General features: G+C 35.7%; 4 protein-coding genes and 1 pseudogene across 5 annotated transcripts; 3 read left to right on the top strand and 2 right to left on the bottom strand.

Moving 5' to 3' along the window:
- On the top strand, positions 1246 to 2866 carry LOC104770848. Its single transcript, XM_019242298.1, has 6 exons — positions 1246 to 1315; positions 1465 to 1562; positions 1880 to 1936; positions 2052 to 2075; positions 2160 to 2313; positions 2631 to 2866. Exons 2-6 carry the CDS (start codon positions 1504 to 1506, stop codon positions 2676 to 2678), a joined length of 342 nt encoding a protein of 113 aa, XP_019097843.1. The 5' UTR covers positions 1246 to 1315; positions 1465 to 1503; the 3' UTR covers positions 2679 to 2866.
- Positions 6229 to 9237, top strand: LOC104770847 (two-component response regulator-like APRR5). Its single transcript, XM_010495307.2, has 8 exons — positions 6229 to 6604; positions 6878 to 7039; positions 7134 to 7264; positions 7433 to 7561; positions 7647 to 7773; positions 7866 to 8064; positions 8159 to 8756; positions 8857 to 9237. The coding sequence occupies exons 1-8, from the start codon at positions 6361 to 6363 to the stop codon at positions 8950 to 8952; spliced, it is 1686 nt and encodes a 561-aa protein (XP_010493609.1). The 5' UTR covers positions 6229 to 6360; the 3' UTR covers positions 8953 to 9237.
- LOC104772530 lies at positions 9214 to 10902 on the top strand (annotated as a pseudogene).
- LOC104770846 lies at positions 11623 to 12777 on the bottom strand. The gene has a single exon (XM_010495306.1). It carries the CDS (start codon positions 12646 to 12648, stop codon positions 11749 to 11751), a length of 900 nt encoding a protein of 299 aa, XP_010493608.1. The 5' UTR covers positions 12649 to 12777; the 3' UTR covers positions 11623 to 11748.
- On the bottom strand, positions 12815 to 16810 carry LOC104770845 (general transcription factor 3C polypeptide 5-like). 2 transcript variants are annotated; one of them, XM_010495304.2, is made up of 13 exons: positions 16537 to 16810; positions 16342 to 16431; positions 16150 to 16240; positions 15848 to 15911; positions 15372 to 15414; positions 15085 to 15256; positions 14905 to 15003; positions 14657 to 14725; positions 14335 to 14473; positions 13895 to 14096; positions 13504 to 13604; positions 13360 to 13399; positions 12815 to 13220 (listed from the first exon to the last, which is right to left on the bottom strand). In XM_010495304.2, the coding sequence occupies exons 1-13, from the start codon at positions 16772 to 16774 to the stop codon at positions 13024 to 13026; spliced, it is 1545 nt and encodes a 514-aa protein (XP_010493606.1). In that variant the 5' UTR covers positions 16775 to 16810; the 3' UTR covers positions 12815 to 13023. The 2 variants fall into 2 exon arrangements, with proteins under 2 accessions (XP_010493606.1, XP_010493607.1); XM_010495305.2 differs by having other exon boundaries at positions 13507 to 13604.

Genomic DNA, 17049 nt, shown 5'->3' with positions numbered 1-17049 from the left:
AAAAAAAAAAAAAAAAAAAAAACCAAATTTACTATTACAAATCTCAACTCACGCAAGTTTGAACGAAGATGTCACGCTATTTGGATATATACTAAAATTTTAATTTTTCATAAACCTTAAGTGAAATATAATTTATATCCACAAGATTCTACATATACAAATGTATTTAATTTATAGTCATTGTATGCAACTAATTTTCAAATATTATACTATTCTTATTACACGATTCTCCTTCTCATACTTGATTTTAATTAAAATTTTCCTTATATTATCACTTTTAACGTTTTAAAAAATATTTTTATTACATTTGACTTCAATTTCTATATAATTATGTGTTTAAAATGTATTACAATTTTTTTATAAAGTATATTATTTACAGTAGTAGAGATTTGAATAATGCGATATTTTAAAGAAATTATTAACTATAACCCTACATAACTTGTTTGTAGTGTGCTTTCAAATTTTTGCAAGACACTACATTAATTCATGTACTTCTCCTTTAAAACATCTTTTTGATAACCAAAATTATCATGTTTATTTTTTACAAGAATCTTCTAGAGTAATATCTTTCAATACGTAGTTGCACTATAAAATAAAAACCATAAAAAAATTACGGATTTGTATTTAATACATTCTCTCACATGACAAAATATCATTCATTTGTAAATAATAAAAATAAAAAAGCGAAGTAGACTTAACCACTTGACTAAAAATACATCTCCATATAATTATATATATTTCATTGTAGCCTTTTCTAATTTTCTGTTCTCTACGTTTCTAATTTTACTAATGTTTAGTAAATAGGTTTATTGAGTAAGTAAGTTTATTAGGTGAAATACAAATATAGTACGATACTAATGATTTATTGTATATTTATTGGGTATTGCCTATGCAGCTATGTTCAATGTGATAGAACTAGATATGTTGTAATCTTAGAAAGAAGAAGAAAAATCTGATGGCTGTTTATAGGCTGAGAAGCGAGAAAGATTGATGGAAGCAGAGATTGTTTCTAAGGAGAAGGTGTCAAAACTTCAGAACAAAATTGCAAGCCTGAGAGAAGAAATCGTTGTTAAAACGTAAATGTTCTATTGTGCATCTTTTTACCCGTGGACACGCACACATACATGTTCATTCCTTAAATTGACATAATGTAATTGTTTAAATAACCATCACAGCAAAGAGAGATTAGCAGAAATTAAATTCGCAATCACCTGAACTCTATGTAAGTGAAGACTCTTTGTCCACTTTTTTTTGTAGTCATATTGTGTTGAATTCATCATTTTGGAAGGGGATAACCTTACCGGGATTTTCCCTGGTACAACCTTGGATTGGCTTGGGATCCATATTGACTCTAAACATTTATTTCCCTGCCAACTGTTTGGTTTAAACTCTCTGGTCTCACTTTCTCTTTCCGTTTTCTATTTCTACTTCTTGTTTGAAATTCTCATTTTCTCTCAATTACAGATAGGATTTATAGAGAAGATTGCAAAACTATCGATTTGTATGAAGCTATTGTTGATTTTCTCTCAATTACAGCTATTATACTGGGGCGCATTGATCAGGTTACTCACTCACTTTCTATTGTTGATTTTTTGCTCTGTATTTACATATGAAAGTCTTCTTTTTTTCATGGTTGTACTAGGTTGGTTTTCGACAATCTACAATTGTTTATTGAATATTTTGGCTTGAGATAGAGCTGATAACTATGATTATACGAGGTAACTAAGGTGTCTTCTTTACAAAGTACAAGTACAAGAAGCTGATGATGTCTTTAGGTTCTTGAGTGTGTGTTGTCATTGTTTTGTGGTTTGGAAAACAACAACTTTTGAAGCTTGGTGATAGAATTGGGTATGTGAACACTGGACTTAATGAAAAACAGATCAAAAGCTGTCTACGGAATACCCCAGCTGAAGACAGAAAGTGCATCATCTGCCAAGTAAGTCTAGCTTTGGTTTCATTGCTCTTAGTTCAAGTCAGTTATTTGTAGAACAAACAAACAAATTTCTTTCATAAGCAGTAGTAAATGTTCATGTGTTTGGTTTGTTTGACAGGACGAGTATGATGTTAAGGACGAGGTAGGGAAATAACAATGTGGGCACAAGTTCTATCTTAAATTTTTAAATAGTCCAAATCAATGCTTTTGAGTTATATTTGGTTAGGCTGAAGGAAGAGAAGGGAAAGAAGAAGGAGAAGATGATGAAGTTGAAGAATCAGAGGGAGAAGAATCTGATTACAAATAACTCAAAGTTGTTCAGGTTGTTGATGCTAATCCGATCAAAGTTGGTTCTCCTCCACCTCTTTCTGGTGGTCTTTGTAAGTTAACTTATTAATCTTTCAAAAAGATTACCATTCTCATTTTTATTATGAAACGTAAATTAGGTTAAGATATCTAGATACATTGTTGTAAGATTACAATGTGGCTGCTTAATCATTTTTTATATAAGAATTGATTGAGTTCATAATAATCAAGCATGTGTTCTGTGTGGGAATGAAGAAGAAGAATGTTTAATCTGGATTTGAGATTGGTTTGGTACTTATAGCTTACACAGAGTCATTAGACAGTAAATAACACTAATTAAAATTGTTTTATTTTCTATGGTGACAACATTGTGTATTGTTATGTTGAGCAGCTGGGACAGATAACTCAGACCAAACAAGAGACTTTTCATTGGCATTGAAAATCAGATCAAAAGTTTGTTTATGGTCGATTCTCTTGGCAGCTGGATTATGCGGCGAAGATAAAAAGTTTCACGATGCTGAGACTGTCTCTGCTTTGAATGAAGTTCTTGCCAAAGTTGGTTAATTAAACATTTTAATGTTGTATTTTTCTTGTAAATTATCATCTCATAATTTTTGTTCTTGATGAGTTCTTTTTTGTAAAATATATATATATATATATATATATATTTATGTAATATAAGTAATTGAAATAACTGTTTTGTTATTTTTGTTTATTTAATAATTTATTACAATTTGATAATTAATAAACAATTGTTTTAATTTTAATAATTGAGCAATCTTGATAAGAGTTCTCTAGTGAAAGAATGATTTTGGTTTAAGTTGTTAGTGGGTTGCTTTGATTAGTTTAATATTAATTAAATGATTAGTTGATTTTTAAGCAATTTAGATGGGTTACTCCATTAGACATGGTCTAATAAGCCTTATAAGATTCTTAGTGGAAAAGACAGTGATTTATTCAATCTGATGCCGAAGAAAAGCACAAATCTCATTCTTCATAGATGGTTTCCATACTCCGACTAAGGATTTGTTTATTTATTGATTGAGGGATTCACAAATCACAACATATCCTAAAGTTTTGAGATTCTCTCCAATTGTGGTTTTGAAGCTCTTTTTGTCATTAACATTCTGTTTTTGCTCCAAGCTAGTTTACCCAAATAATAGTTGTCGTTAAAACCGCTTTTGATCTTTTGTCTTGCAACATTTGTTTCAAAGCAATATAAACCAAAAATAATTATTGTAAGCTTGTAAATGTTTTGAAGCTCATTAATATCAACTAGCTTAGCTTTTTTCAGAAAATAAATTGACAAGTCATTAGCCACATGATTATATACAAATATCTTTAAAGTGGCCTAATTAAAATGAAGAAAAATATCCTACACACTACACAGACTGTAAAGAACGAAAAAGAAATAAAAAATATCAAAGTTGGCCACACAAAAAAGGAGAGGACGAAAATATCATTGCAGACAAAAAATAAATATCTGTTTCAAAAAAAAGGATATCGCATGTTTAGTGTAAGTTAGGCCAAAATATCTTTAGATTTTTATTCCTTAAACCAAAAGTCATTAGCTCCACTACTACACACTGGCGCGTAGAGATTTATGTCATCCAACTAAATCGAACATTTTCTTTTTTTTCTTATACCTGTGACTTGTGAGAAAAAAAAAAAACCATATATGCTGCTGATATAGTAGAAGTCAATTGTGGTTATCTGCCTGTCTGAATATCATAGGTTCGAGTTAAAGTAGTTTTTAAGCTTTTGTCTCAAGATCATCATGTGCATATATAGTTTATAAATTCAAATTCACCCCACATTTTATATCTTTATGATTATTAAACTAAAAAGTATTTTCAAAATAGTTGCAGTTTGTCAAATAAGTAAAGTATTGATAATAGAATCAAAAGCCGGTGGTTATGAGTTCAAGTGCAGCTTTGAACTTGCGACTTCAGAAAACCTTTTATACATTTTGCTGAGTAAGAAATTTTGTAAAAACGTGTTTTATCACATTTAAGGGTTGATAAATAATGGGATTGTGACTTCGAATCTTATTCTCATACCTTAAATTTTCAAAAATTAAAAATAAACTAAATTTAATCTTTGGTCAGTATTAACTATTAAGTATTAACACACCGGCCAAAACATAATGACAATAACTTGATACTAATATATTAGAATCATTCGTAGCTCTTTGGGCCCTTGGCTATATTATAACCATTTTCTTGATTTGATTTGTTAATCTATGATCCTTAGTGTCAGCCTGTCAGGCATTACACTAATTGTTCTTTTCTATTAACCTAGTATTCTACTAATAAGTTTTGGTCAATAACAAAGAAAGTCAAAAAAAAAAAAAAAAATATAATCCTGAATGGAATAATTATAACGGACGTGAGTGGAATGACTGAACGAGAGAGCGAGTAGAAGCTATCTGTCACACTCGCGGGCGGGTGAGGAGACAAAGAAAAAGAAGATATTTAGTAGTCTTTCGGACAGCTACCATTAACAGTGTTAGATTACAACCAAACACGTGTCTTATTCCTATCCACCGAGAACACGAAGTTTAAACAAGTGTCCCTTTGTTGTTGTGTTGTGCCTTATCTCACACTAGAAAATATCTAGCCGCGGAAAAATAAAAATAAACTTCTAAAAACTCTAATCACCTTGTCCCTACCCTTGACCCGTCGTATACTCGTGTGTTTGTTCTTTCATTTGATTTTTAATCCACTCACGCAAACAAAACAATAAGCAACGAGGAAAAAAACCAAAAATGCTGATAAAATTTGGTAAACTATTGGTCGATAATCATTATTTAAATAAATTAAATATCTAAAAAACAATTTACAAAAGTGAATGATCGGAAAAGGTGGCTCCGATACATGGGCGATGTTAAAAAAATGACCGGAAAAACTGGAAGAATTCACTAAAACAGTTTAAATCAATAGAGTAGAGATGATATAATAATTATTAGTTTGGTCGTCCAAATTATTTTTACAAAACTAAAATTAAACCTTCAATGACATTTTCAGATTTTGCAATAATTGACCTATAAGAAAACTCTGGTTTGATAAATTTGATGTTTTACCAATAAATTGATTTTTTTTATAGAAATAATGGAATATTGTTATTATTTAGTTAGAAAATAAATTAATGTTTTCAGATAACAAAATTTATAATCCATCCATGTGCCCTTGATTTCTTTTGTGAGAAGGAAAAAAAGCTAAAATATTTGTATTATATTTAAAAATAAATAATAAAACTGTTATATAAAATAATTGAATTGCAAAACTATGTACCAAAACAATAAACCATTTACTTTTTTTTTTAATAGATAAATTGAATATTTAGATACTTTTTTCGCCACTTGCATTAGATATATATTTTTTTATTGGGATTGATTTTTTTCGATTTTATCCTAAAAGTCACGAGCAAGATTTTTATAGACCAATTTGTTCACAACAAACTTGAATGTTGAAATCTAATTAAATAAAATAATTTCAAACATTTGTAATTAATTACGTAAAGAGATAGCTTCATTAAATTGATAAAAACAAGCAATTCAGTACATATTTCTTCTCACATCGATAAATAAAAATATTCCTAACTTTAAATATGAACCACAGAGCCAAAAAAAAAAAACCAAAGACTTATAGCCACCACAGACCACACCTCCTCCTATTATAAGAAGAAGAAAAAAAAAAAAAGGTTATTTGGCGTATTGGATGATCTCTTTGGAACTAGTATATATAATAGTACAGTATTTTGCTGATGTGGCAAACGTGGCCACGTCAGCCAACTATACTAGATATTTTGTTTCGAATCGGTTCACCGTTAGATCATGGTCGGTTCACCACCCGCTTTAAATCTCAACCGTTAAAAGATTCGCTAGATTTTTTCTAGATATTTTCATTTTCTCCACACAAATATAATATTATTACTATAAAAGAATAATATTTTTATTTTTCTTCTTCTGCTCTCTCTCTCTGTCTCTTTTATTATCTCTCCCACTCAACAAATATTTTTGATTTGTTTTGTAACTGTTTCTTCTCTCTTCTCTTCTCTTCTCTTGAGAGAACTTTGCTTATTCAATCGACGACGATTTAGGTTTTTTTTTTTAAGTGGAGATGAGTAGTAGCGTGGAAGTAGTTGAAGTGACGATGGAGAAAGCAGTTGAGGCTGGCGGCGGCGGCGGAGGAAAGTTATCACGGAGGAAGATGCGGAAGAGAGACGGCGAAGGCGGAGGAGGTGATGGTTTGGTGAAGTGGGAGAGGTTTCTTCCTAAAATCGCGTTGAGAGTTCTTCTCGTCGAAGCTGATGATTCGACTAGACAGATTATCTCTGCTCTTCTCAGGAAATGTAGTTACAGAGGTCAGTTTCTGTGTTTCTGAGGATTCGATATTGAGCAGTGAATCTGATTTCGACAAATGAATGATTTGGAATGTTACAATTTAGGAGTCAAAATTAGAAAGTCAACGATTTTGTTGTGTCGGTTTTTGCAATCTTTTAGTTTCGGACACAAACATAGATGCTTGTCTAAGAAACTAGATTGACCTAGAGTGTATATAATTGGAGTTGCTACAACAAGCTTCAAAAGGTTTGATTTTAATGAGGTTGGTTTATTTTGTGTGTATGATCTATCAGTTGCTGCTGTACCTGATGGCTTAAAGGCATGGGAGATGTTAAAAGGAAAGCCTGAGAGTGTTGATTTGATATTAACAGAGGTTGATCTTCCTTCAATATCTGGATATGCTCTTCTCACACTCATCATGGAGCATGATGTTTGCAAGAACATCCCTGTTATAAGTACGTTGACATTTTTACAACTCTTGCTTTCAGTCCTTTCTTTAAATCCATTGGGATGATTTCGTTCTTATTGTGGTGTTGTTGTTTATTTCAGTGATGTCGACACAGGACTCTGTGAATACTGTGTATAAGTGTATGTTGAGAGGTGCGGCGGATTATCTTGTTAAGCCGTTGAGGAGGAATGAGTTGAGAAATCTTTGGCAACATGTTTGGAGACGACAAACTGTATGTTTTCATATCCATCTTCTTATTATGTTTAAAGCTTATGTCTTCTGAGTAATCTATACAACTTAAACCCGTTCTTATATAAGTTCTGGGAAATTTCGTTGTCTTAAAAGATAATTGAGTTCTCAGATTTGTTTTCTCTGTTTGTTTCTTTGATCATCTTGACAGTCACTAGCTCCTGATTGCTTTCCAATGGATGAGAGTGTTGGACAACAGAAACCCGAGGGTGCCTCTGCAAACAATTCAAACGGAAAGAGAGATGAGCATCTTGTAATTGGGAATGGTGGTGATGCTCAGGTTAGTCTGCTGATCCATGTGTGAATTTGGTTCTGTTCCTTGGTGTTTGTTTCTAAACCCTTTTGCCTAATCTTTGTACTTGTAGAGCTCGTGTACAAGACCTGAGATGGAAGGTGAGAGTGCAGACGTGGAGGTCAACGCGAGAGACTCATTACAGATGGAGTGCGCAAAGTCTCAGTTTAGGGAGACAGTTCTAGCGAATGAGATGCAGAGTAAGCGAGTGCTTTCATCTTTTATGCGAGCTAGCCAAAAAAGTTCCATCAGTATCATTAGTTAACCCTTCATGTTTCTGTTGATTCTACAGACTCATCTAAAGAAGCTATCGACTTCATGGGAGCATCCTTTAGAAGAACTGGACAACGTAACAAAGAAGAAACTGTTGCACAATACGAATCTCGGATAGAGCTTGATCTCTCTCTAAGAAGACCTAACGCTTCTTCCGAGAACCAATCTTCTGGAGACCGACCCTCTCTTCATCCTTCTAGTGCCTCGGCTTTCTCACGGTTAGTAGTCTAGTTTTCTGATTTCGTCCTTCTGTCAGTCTCTCGATAGCTGCTCGTTCTTTCTACTTACTATGTCGCTATGTTCTTGTTACAGGTACGTACACAGACCACTGCAGACACAATGCTCAGCCTCTCCGGTGGTTCCTGATCAAAGAAAGAACGTCGCGCCAAGTCAAGATGATAATATTGTGATATTCAACCAATACAATTCATCTGAACCGCTTCCAACTGCTCCAAGAAGAAACGATGCCTGCTTTCACACTGGAGAAGACTCACCAGGTCCACCATTTAGCAATCAGATGAATTCTTGGCCTGGACAAAGCTCTTACCCAACACCAATGCCCATCAATAACATACAGTTCAGGGGTCCTAACACAGCGTATGCATCTGCAATGGCTCCTGCTTCAGTCTCCCCAAGTCCTAGTTCCGTTAGCCCGCATGAATACAGTTCCATGTTTCACCCTTTCAACGGTAGACCCGAGGGTTTGCTAGAGCGGGATGGTTCCATGGACCTAGATGAGAGAAGATACGTCTCTTCTGCAACCGAACATAGTGCAATAGGCAATCACATTGAGAAGAAGAACGAAGACGGATACTCGTCGTCAGTTGGGAAACTTCAGCAATCTCTTCAACGGGAAGCTGCTTTAACCAAATTCCGGATGAAGCGTAAAGATAGATGTTTTGAGAAAAAGGTATAAATAAACTAACTCTGATGTTTCATCACATAGATGATAAACTCATAACGGCTTTGTTGAGAAGAGTGATACTAACGGCTTTTGAATTACGTTACAGGTCCGTTACGAGAGCCGGAAGAAATTGGCAGAGCAACGTCCCCGAATCAAAGGGCAATTCGTTCGTCAAGTCCAATCCACAGAGGCTCCTCAGTGATCAAACAAATTGATATACATTATTAATACAGTTCAATTTTGTATCAACTAGGGGAATTTTGTTTTCTCCGATACAGGTGCTGTTCTTGTACACTAATTCCACGTAGATAGTGGGGTGTTAGATTTGGTGACACTCTTGTGTGTACTTTGCAGCTTTTGAGTTTGTTGTTGAGTTTAGTTAGGATCTACCCTTAGATTTGTAATTACTACATACGTTTGGATTGTAGTTGTGTAAACTTGCTTGCAAGAAGAGTTAAATAATATGGACAAAGCTCAGCCTTACCAACTAAACAAGTCAAGATACAATAGTTGATAGCCTCGTGCCTTACCAACTCTTGATTACAACACACGTCTACGAATCTGGAAGTGGATGTTGAACCACTGATATTGGTGACCAATCACATGATTCTCTCAAGACCAAATAAATCTCCCTTTTAGGCTTAAACCGGTTTGGTTATTAAATCTCTCTCGTATCTGGTCTGAGTCTGACACAACCACATTTAACACTCTACTCAATGGCTTATGTCTCGAGGGTCGAGTTCCCGAAGCTGTTGAGCTAGTTGATCGAATGATAGAAATGGGACACAGACCCAATCTCATAACGATCAACACTTTGGTCAATGGACTTTGTCTCAATGGTAAAGTGTCTGAAGCTGTGGTTTTGATCGATCGAATGGTTGTCAACCCGATGAAGTTGTTTTAAGTGTAATGTGCAAGTCAGGGAAAACTGCCTTGGCCATGGAGCTCAATGTAGCTAAATACAATATCATCATTGATGGGCTTTGCAAAGACGAAAACCTCGACGATGCACTCAACCTATTCAATGAAATGGAAGTGAAAGGGATCAAATCAAATATTTTTACCTACAACACTCTCATAAGAGGCTTTTGTAATGATGGTAGATGGGATGATGGTGCGCAGTTGCTTAGGGATATGATCACAAGGAATATCACCCCTGACGTTGTCACATTCAACGCGTTGATTGATAGTTTTGCGAAAGAGGGAAAACTTGTAGATGCTGAAGCACTGCACGAGGAGATGATCATAAGAGGTATAGCTCCTAATATTATTACATACAATTCTTTGATAGATGGGTTTTGCAAGGAGAAACGCCTAGACGAGGCCAACCAGATGTTGGAACTCATGGTTGGCAAAGGGTGTGATCCTAATATTGTGACGTTTAATATCCTCATAAATGGATATTGTAAGGCTAAGCGGGTCGATGATGGTCTTGAACTTTTCCACAAAATGTCTATGAGAGGGGTGGTTGCTGATACAGTCACTTATAACACACTTGTCCAAGGGTTTTGTCAATCCGGAAAAGTTAAGGTCGCCAAAGAACTCTTCCAAGAGATGTTTTCTTGTCGTGTTGTATTGTGACTTACAAAATTTTGCTGGATGGGTTGTGTGACAATGGGGAACTCAAAAAAGCAATGGAAATTTTTGAAAAAATACAGAAGAGTAAGATGGACCTCGATATTGGTATCTATAACATCATCATTCGCGGGATGTGCAATGATAGTAAGGTAGATTCTGCTTGGGATTTATTCTCTAGTCTACCTCTTAAAGGAGTGTGAAGCCCGACGTTAAGACATATAACATAATGATTTTAGGACTGTGTAAGAAAGGCTCACTGTCTGAAGCAAATATGTTACTTAGGAAAATGAAGGAGGAAGGGTGTGCGCCAAACGACTGTACAGACAACACTCTAATCCGAGCACATCTCCGAGGTAGTGACGTAATGACTTCAGCTGAACTCATCGAAGAAATGAAGAGGTGCAGGTTCGCTGCTGATGCCTCCACTATAAAGATGGTTATGGATATGTTATGGGATGGTAGATTAAAGAAAAGCTTTTTGGATAGGCTATCGTGAATGTTTGATTTTATATAAGTGCCAAAAGTCTAAGATTAGTGTTTATGTGGTTTTGTGGGTTTATTAATTCAAGCCAGCTTTTATCTTTTTGTCACGTCTGATTGTCTCTTTTTCTCTTCTCAAAACTCAGTTTTTCTTGTTAGGTTCGTTTTTTTGTCCAATTAGGGAATGTATTGGTGGTTTGTTTCTTCTTTCAAATCCCTGTTGGACTGGAGAGAGTGAGCATTGGAAAATATCAATCTTCTTGTGTTGTTGCTATGATTTGTTCTGTTTTCAGACATCAAGCAAGTCCAGTCTATAATTAAACACCCCAACAATAAGAACAAAAAGCAAATACAATTTTTCGTGGTCGCAGCGTAATGGGATTTTTTTTGTTTTTACAATAAGAAGGGCTCAATACTGGAGCATAGCAATAATAATGCTCTCAAAGCCGAAGGCAAATAATAATGCCTACTTAACGCCTTCCAAAATCTATGGATTAGAGAGGCTTCCATCGCCAACTAGATTATTTAACCAGTGGTCATAAGAGTGGACACACACACACATGAGTAACCAAAGATGCTATCATATTCGATCATCGGATAACCAAAGATCACAGGGTCTTAAGCGATTCATACGAACACAACACTCTCAATGTCTAATCTACAATTTCCCCTCCTACTGTATGTGTATTCCATGAAACTCCAATTTTAGTGATCAAACTTTCTAAAATCAATAAAGCAAAGAAGTTACAGTTATCTATCAAAACTTCTGAAAAGCAACTTAGAACAATAGCCATAGCCATTTGCATAAACGAAGAAGTAGAAGAAGATTCTATAAATATATATAAAAATGTGTATGTGTGAGAGTATACATATCATCCCTTTACATAAGCTCTGATTCTTCAATTCTAGATTTGATCAAACACAGTGTAGAGAGGTTTTATTAAGGTCGAATCAAATCAGGACTAACCCATTTCCAGTAATGCCGCTTCACAGTTACAGCTTTCCCGGCGGCGCGTGTCTCAACCGAATCTTCCGTCGAGTCTCCGCCTCCATACTCCTTCTCCTCCGTGGTGAAATCTTCCTCCGGTAATCCCTCCACCGTCGCGTCCACCGAGTGCAGAGCGTAACGCGCCGGTAATCCAGGATACGACAACGAGTTCCTCTCCTCCACTCTTCTGCTGTAACTCCCGGGAATAACCCTAATCCTCTTTCCAACGTCGTCGTCGCCGCCATCGAAGATAGATCCGAGCTCTTCTTTTATGGCGCGAATCACAGCTTCGTCGGGAGTTTCTTCAGGCTTCATCTTCTCCGATAACGGACGAGACCTCTCTCTGATACTCCCGTCGGATAATTCCTGATGAGATTCCACTAGAATCCGTCCGTTTTTTCCGATTACTTTAACGGTGACGACGTTGACGGTTCGTACCGGAGGTGTTGAATCGGCGAGAGAAGTTTCTCCGTCGGAGAGTTCAAGCCAGAGGTTATGAACGTTTTTGGTTCCTGGTTTGACTCCCCAGGCGGCGAATGAGTCAGAAGGTAATCTCGATTCGAGCCAATCGGAGAGAGATTGAGGATTAGCGAAGCGTTGAGAAGGAGGAGGAGGAGATCGGCGAGACATGGTGGTGGTCGTGGATCGACGGCGAGGATTTAGAGGGAAAGAGAATCTGTTAGGAGGAAGAGATAGCAAAGGTTTCGGAGATGACCAGAGGAAGAGGAGAGAAACCGCCGCGAGAAACAGATCAGGTATGGCGGAGGTGACGGTCGCGTTACGAGGCCAGTGGTTGTTGTTGCTGCGGCGGTTTACGAGTGGTTTGTGCGGCGGAGATGGGCCAACGAACATGTCAATTGACCAAAACGCACCTAACGAACTTATTAACTCAAATCGTCGTGGCTCATACTCGGTTCTCAAGATTCAGAGAGGGTATAATAAAATACTAATTAATAAGAGGACCAGGGATAAATAATAAAAATATGAGGAAGAGATTTGTGACGTTTATTCGCATATCTAATCTTTCAATATTACTAGATTCTCTTTAATTGCACAATACATCTTTATGTTTTTATATTTTGAACTTTACAACCCACTAACTTTTCTTTTTTACTACATTTTCCTTAATTGCACAATCAATCTTACATTTGAAAATACATTTCACCCTTAGATTGTCTCTTTACATTAGCTACACACAAAATACACACTACATATATGCAAAGTTCTTCACTCGTCATCGTCGTCGTCATCATTATCATCATCATCATCATCGTCATCATCCAAAGCGTTGGATTCTTGTTCGTAAATCGGATACTCTCCGTCGCTACCATCATCACCAGCACCATATAGAGCTGGTGCGCTGCTTGGAAAACTATTGAACAAACCTTGCAGATAGGTTCTGGAGTTGTACTCCATGTCGTCATCTTATCATTGTTTAAGGAAAAACGTATACCAAACCAGATCAATCTCTCTAACTTGTCTCCTGAAACCTAGAATCTGTATGTATGCACTAAAGATTAATTGGGTGCTTATGTTATGAAAGTTTATGCTTTTTAAGGATACATCCATGAGAACTTAATGATATGTCATCATCATTTGCACCCTGCAAAAGAACAACAACATAAGAGTAACAGAGAAACGATGAAATGGCCTTTCCGAAAAATGAATAGGTGAAGTAAACAAGAAAAAGTTTGTAAGCACAGTCACCACATTGAGTTCCTCGTATTCATCATCCATGTCTTCCGAATCTTCATCCGCATTAACATCACCATCTTTCTTTTCGTTTGTGTTTTTACACCTTTTCATATCTGCGAATTATTTTACATCAATGTTAATCCATTTTTATCAACGAGAATAAGCATAGCACAATATGTATGACAACATAATGCCTTCTTCATTCGATTTAGGCACTTACATAGTTATATACTCATATATAGCAACATTTCCACCAAGTTTATTCAGTCAATTTCACAAAACTTTAACACAATGTTGAGACCATTGAGAGAGAAGAACTGCCTTCATTGCATATTAACAATCACTATATAAACTGCCTAAAACGTAAAGGAGATAAAACCTGAAATTTCTTTGCCGATCTTACCTTTAGTTGTTTCGTGGTGACTCCGTTGACCTGGTTTCATTGCATCTTTCTGAATTCGTGTCTTTTCTGACCTCTCAAACTCTTCTTGAATAGATTTAAAAACATCTTCGAAACCTGGCTCAGGAAACACAGATACAAATCTCACAGCTACACGGAGTCTCAAATTATCAAGCAGTGCTTCTGAGAACCATCCTGTTTTATACTGGCACCAAAAACATCAAATCAGAGAAAGCAATCTCCCAATTCATAAACTTTAACGGCTGGTCAAAGATAACTGCTACACGACTTTGTGGGTGATTGGTGAGGCAGGTTTTAGCAACATTGCAAGTGCATATAAAGGCAGAGTAACATATCATATCTACCCGTCATTGTTAACACTAAGGCAGAGTCTAATTTTATTGATATCTACTTCATAAACAAAAGCTTAGCTTAAAACTCACATTACAAGTAGTCTGCTTGGGAGGCTTTCTTATTTCTCGTTGAATGTACTCGTCGTCAAGTTCAAATAACTGTAGAAATGTTTGGCATTTGAAAGGAAATACTTTAAAAGCACAAATGTCATCCCAGCTTGGCTTTGACCTGCCACAAATAAGACGGAAAGAATAAATCACCTTATTAATTGCAAATTTTTCCAAACATAAATCCACATATACTTGCAAAATTTTTTATAATGTTTTCCGTTTTTCTGGCATACATACTAGCAAATTGAGAATCTTGAGTAGAGAAAAAAATTGAGTTAACTAGGAAATAGGAAAAACTTACTTGTTAGTTGCATTAGCATCACAATAACCCCTTAATTCAGGTGGAACCCTGAATTCCATTCTCTGATACCTGAAAAGATAAAATACACAAAGAGGATGGATGTGAAGAGCTTTAACATATACATCAACAGACTAAATGGAAGAGAAATATATGTTTTATTTTGAGGTGCAAAAAATGACAATCGTACATTTAACATGTCACAGGCCATGCGTTTGTAATATGAGTGAATTAATAGATATATAACTTACACACGAGACTCAGGATCTTTCCGTGGATCATAGCCTCTTCTAATCCAGAACCTAAGAAACGGACCACCCGAGAAATAATATGCAGATCTAAGAAGAAACCTGCAGAGAAAACTCCAAAAAGTTGGTTATTTCAGTACTAGGAAAACTAATACACATAAGACACGCACAAAATCTGTTCACCTGTTTAGCATATGATGTGTGCATTTAAGATCTTTATCAAGTAGTCGTTGGACTATGGAATCTCTTGTCCACACAGGTCGCTCTTCAAAGAGTGCAGACACTGCCACCTGCCATTTCCACTGGTTGGAGCTGGGAACAATTACGTCTTCCCAATTTAATATCTTTGGGATCTGTATTAATGCTAAGGAACGATCAAAGATATCTAACAAAAAAATCACCAAAAAAACATGGCTTAATACTCATCAATAATAAGATTTGGAGGATTAATAAAACGGAGAAAAGGATATCTTTAACACCGAAATCAATTGCAAATACTGGGCCAATATCTATCTGCATCATCAGAAAATCAATTAGCAAAAATGAAGAACTAGAAACCACAAGTAAACTTTCATGACATCTTTAACTTTCATGATGTTTAGTAAGTGTGAAACTGCGAGCTTTTACAGGCTTCAGAATATTTGACTCTGAATTTGTAGGCTTTAGAAAAAAACAGTTACAATCTAACGACTATCCTGAAAAATACTTAAGCGAATCCAACTCTTCCAAGCACCCAAAATCCAAAATCAGGTCTGCCTAAGAAAGGCCAATCCGTCAACAAAGTCTCAAAGCTTACCATTATAGTAATTAAGAATTCGCAGCCGGTCTACTAGTTGCGTAAGACAATATAGTTTATCATATCAGATGATTAAATGTTTCAGTCATTTTTTCTTCAACAACAGTATGTTTATCCAGAAACGTCAAATGGTTTCATTTCTTCTTTTACCTCATAAAGAGTCTGAGTTGGTTCCTCCTCTTTCTTTTTTGGTGACGTTACTGGAAGTCTCAGCCTGTGAACAAACAACGTAAGTGGAATTAGTAATAGAACTTAAAACACTTAAATCAACTATGTTCTCCGTCATCGTTCGCCTGTAACTAAAATACTTTGGAATATACATCCTATGCAATAAACATCGGGTATTCCGAACTAAGATTCTGATGAAACAGATAACTTCACTTGGACAAAATTTCTGTTACCAGGTATTAATGATAAAATTGTTGGGAATAATAAAGACAGTGTAATCTTACACCAAATTATCTGGCATATCTTTGGGTGCAAAGAACTGTGGCAATAACATCATTACATCTTCATCAGCCATGTCCATTAGATCATTGTTTCCTGCATGATATCAGAGAGGATTTATAAAACATCATAGTTCACCTACATCACCAGCAGATTTGCAATATAATAAAAACAACAAATGAATAGAGACAAATTACCTGCAAGCGGCTTCACCTCCATCCATTTTCTCTTCTTTTGCTGTGCAGTATCCGCGTGAATAGGAATCACATGCTGATAGTCAGCCATGCCTTCACAATATCCACAAGAATAAGAGTAAAAAAATAAAAAATAAACTCTATATAAGAGAAGCTTAGATGCACAAAACCCCATAAATTGGTGACCTAGGTACTTACCATCGAAGCAATACGATTCAGACACACGAGCTACAATATCAGCACAAAGCGGTGGGCAAGCTTCTGGTAAGCAAGCATCTTTAGTAGCAAGAACAGGTTGACTTTCAGGCAGAGAATCTTTCTTAACGTCCTCCTTAGAAATTTTCAACAGAAAACCATTACAAGGACGTTGGACTCCCCAAGCAGGATGTGCATAAGGGTCTTCAGGGCGGAAATGCAGCTCAAGCTTGTTTGACATTGATTCTCTAGCCTACCAAAAAAAATAAAAATCAAAGTGACTAAATCGTACAGTACTTGTGTACAAGTTGCTACTTAATCTTTTTCTTGTAGAACATTTTTTGAATGTACAACTAAAACACCACTTCCTTCACCAATTTTGCTAAAATAGTGAAATAGATCAAGCCAACGAAATCGAGGAATGCTATGAAATAGTTCTATGGATGAAATCAGTACCACAACAGGGGTACCAAGTAATATGTAGCATGCAAAGAAACAAAAAAAAAAAAAAAAAAA

Source organism: Camelina sativa, chromosome 20 (genome assembly GCF_000633955.1).
Source record: "Camelina sativa cultivar DH55 chromosome 20, Cs, whole genome shotgun sequence".
Classification (NCBI taxonomy): Eukaryota; Viridiplantae; Streptophyta; class Magnoliopsida; order Brassicales; family Brassicaceae; genus Camelina; species Camelina sativa.
Note: the sequence above shows the minus strand (reverse complement) of the source record. Positions and strands in the feature narration are given on the sequence as shown.

Excerpts from the sequence above, each read along its gene's own strand:
- LOC104770848 (XM_019242298.1), top strand. The coding sequence starts at position 1,504 with ATGAAGCTATTGTTGATTTTCTCTCAATTACAGCTATTATACTGGGGC. Across the intron at positions 1,563-1,879 it reads TACTGGGGCGCATTGATCAG|ATCAAAAGCTGTCTACGGAA; the intron begins GTTACTCACTCA and ends AATGAAAAACAG. Across the intron at positions 2,076-2,159 it reads AGTATGATGTTAAGGACGAG|GCTGAAGGAAGAGAAGGGAA; the intron begins GTAGGGAAATAA and ends ATATTTGGTTAG.
- LOC104770847 (XM_010495307.2), top strand. The coding sequence starts at position 6,361 with ATGAGTAGTAGCGTGGAAGTAGTTGAAGTGACGATGGAGAAAGCAGTT. Across the intron at positions 7,040-7,133 it reads CAAGAACATCCCTGTTATAA|TGATGTCGACACAGGACTCT; the intron begins GTACGTTGACAT and ends TGTTTATTTCAG. Across the intron at positions 8,757-8,856 it reads ATAGATGTTTTGAGAAAAAG|GTCCGTTACGAGAGCCGGAA; the intron begins GTATAAATAAAC and ends ATTACGTTACAG.
- LOC104770846 (XM_010495306.1), bottom strand. The coding sequence starts at position 12,648 with ATGTTCGTTGGCCCATCTCCGCCGCACAAACCACTCGTAAACCGCCGC.
- LOC104770845 (XM_010495304.2), bottom strand. The coding sequence starts at position 16,774 with ATGTCAAACAAGCTTGAGCTGCATTTCCGCCCTGAAGACCCTTATGCA. Across the intron at positions 15,257-15,371 it reads AATTGATTTCGGTGTTAAAG|AGATCCCAAAGATATTAAAT; the intron begins ATATCCTTTTCT and ends TAGCATTAATAC. Across the intron at positions 14,097-14,334 it reads CCAAGCAGACTACTTGTAAT|TATAAAACAGGATGGTTCTC; the intron begins GTGAGTTTTAAG and ends TTTTGGTGCCAG.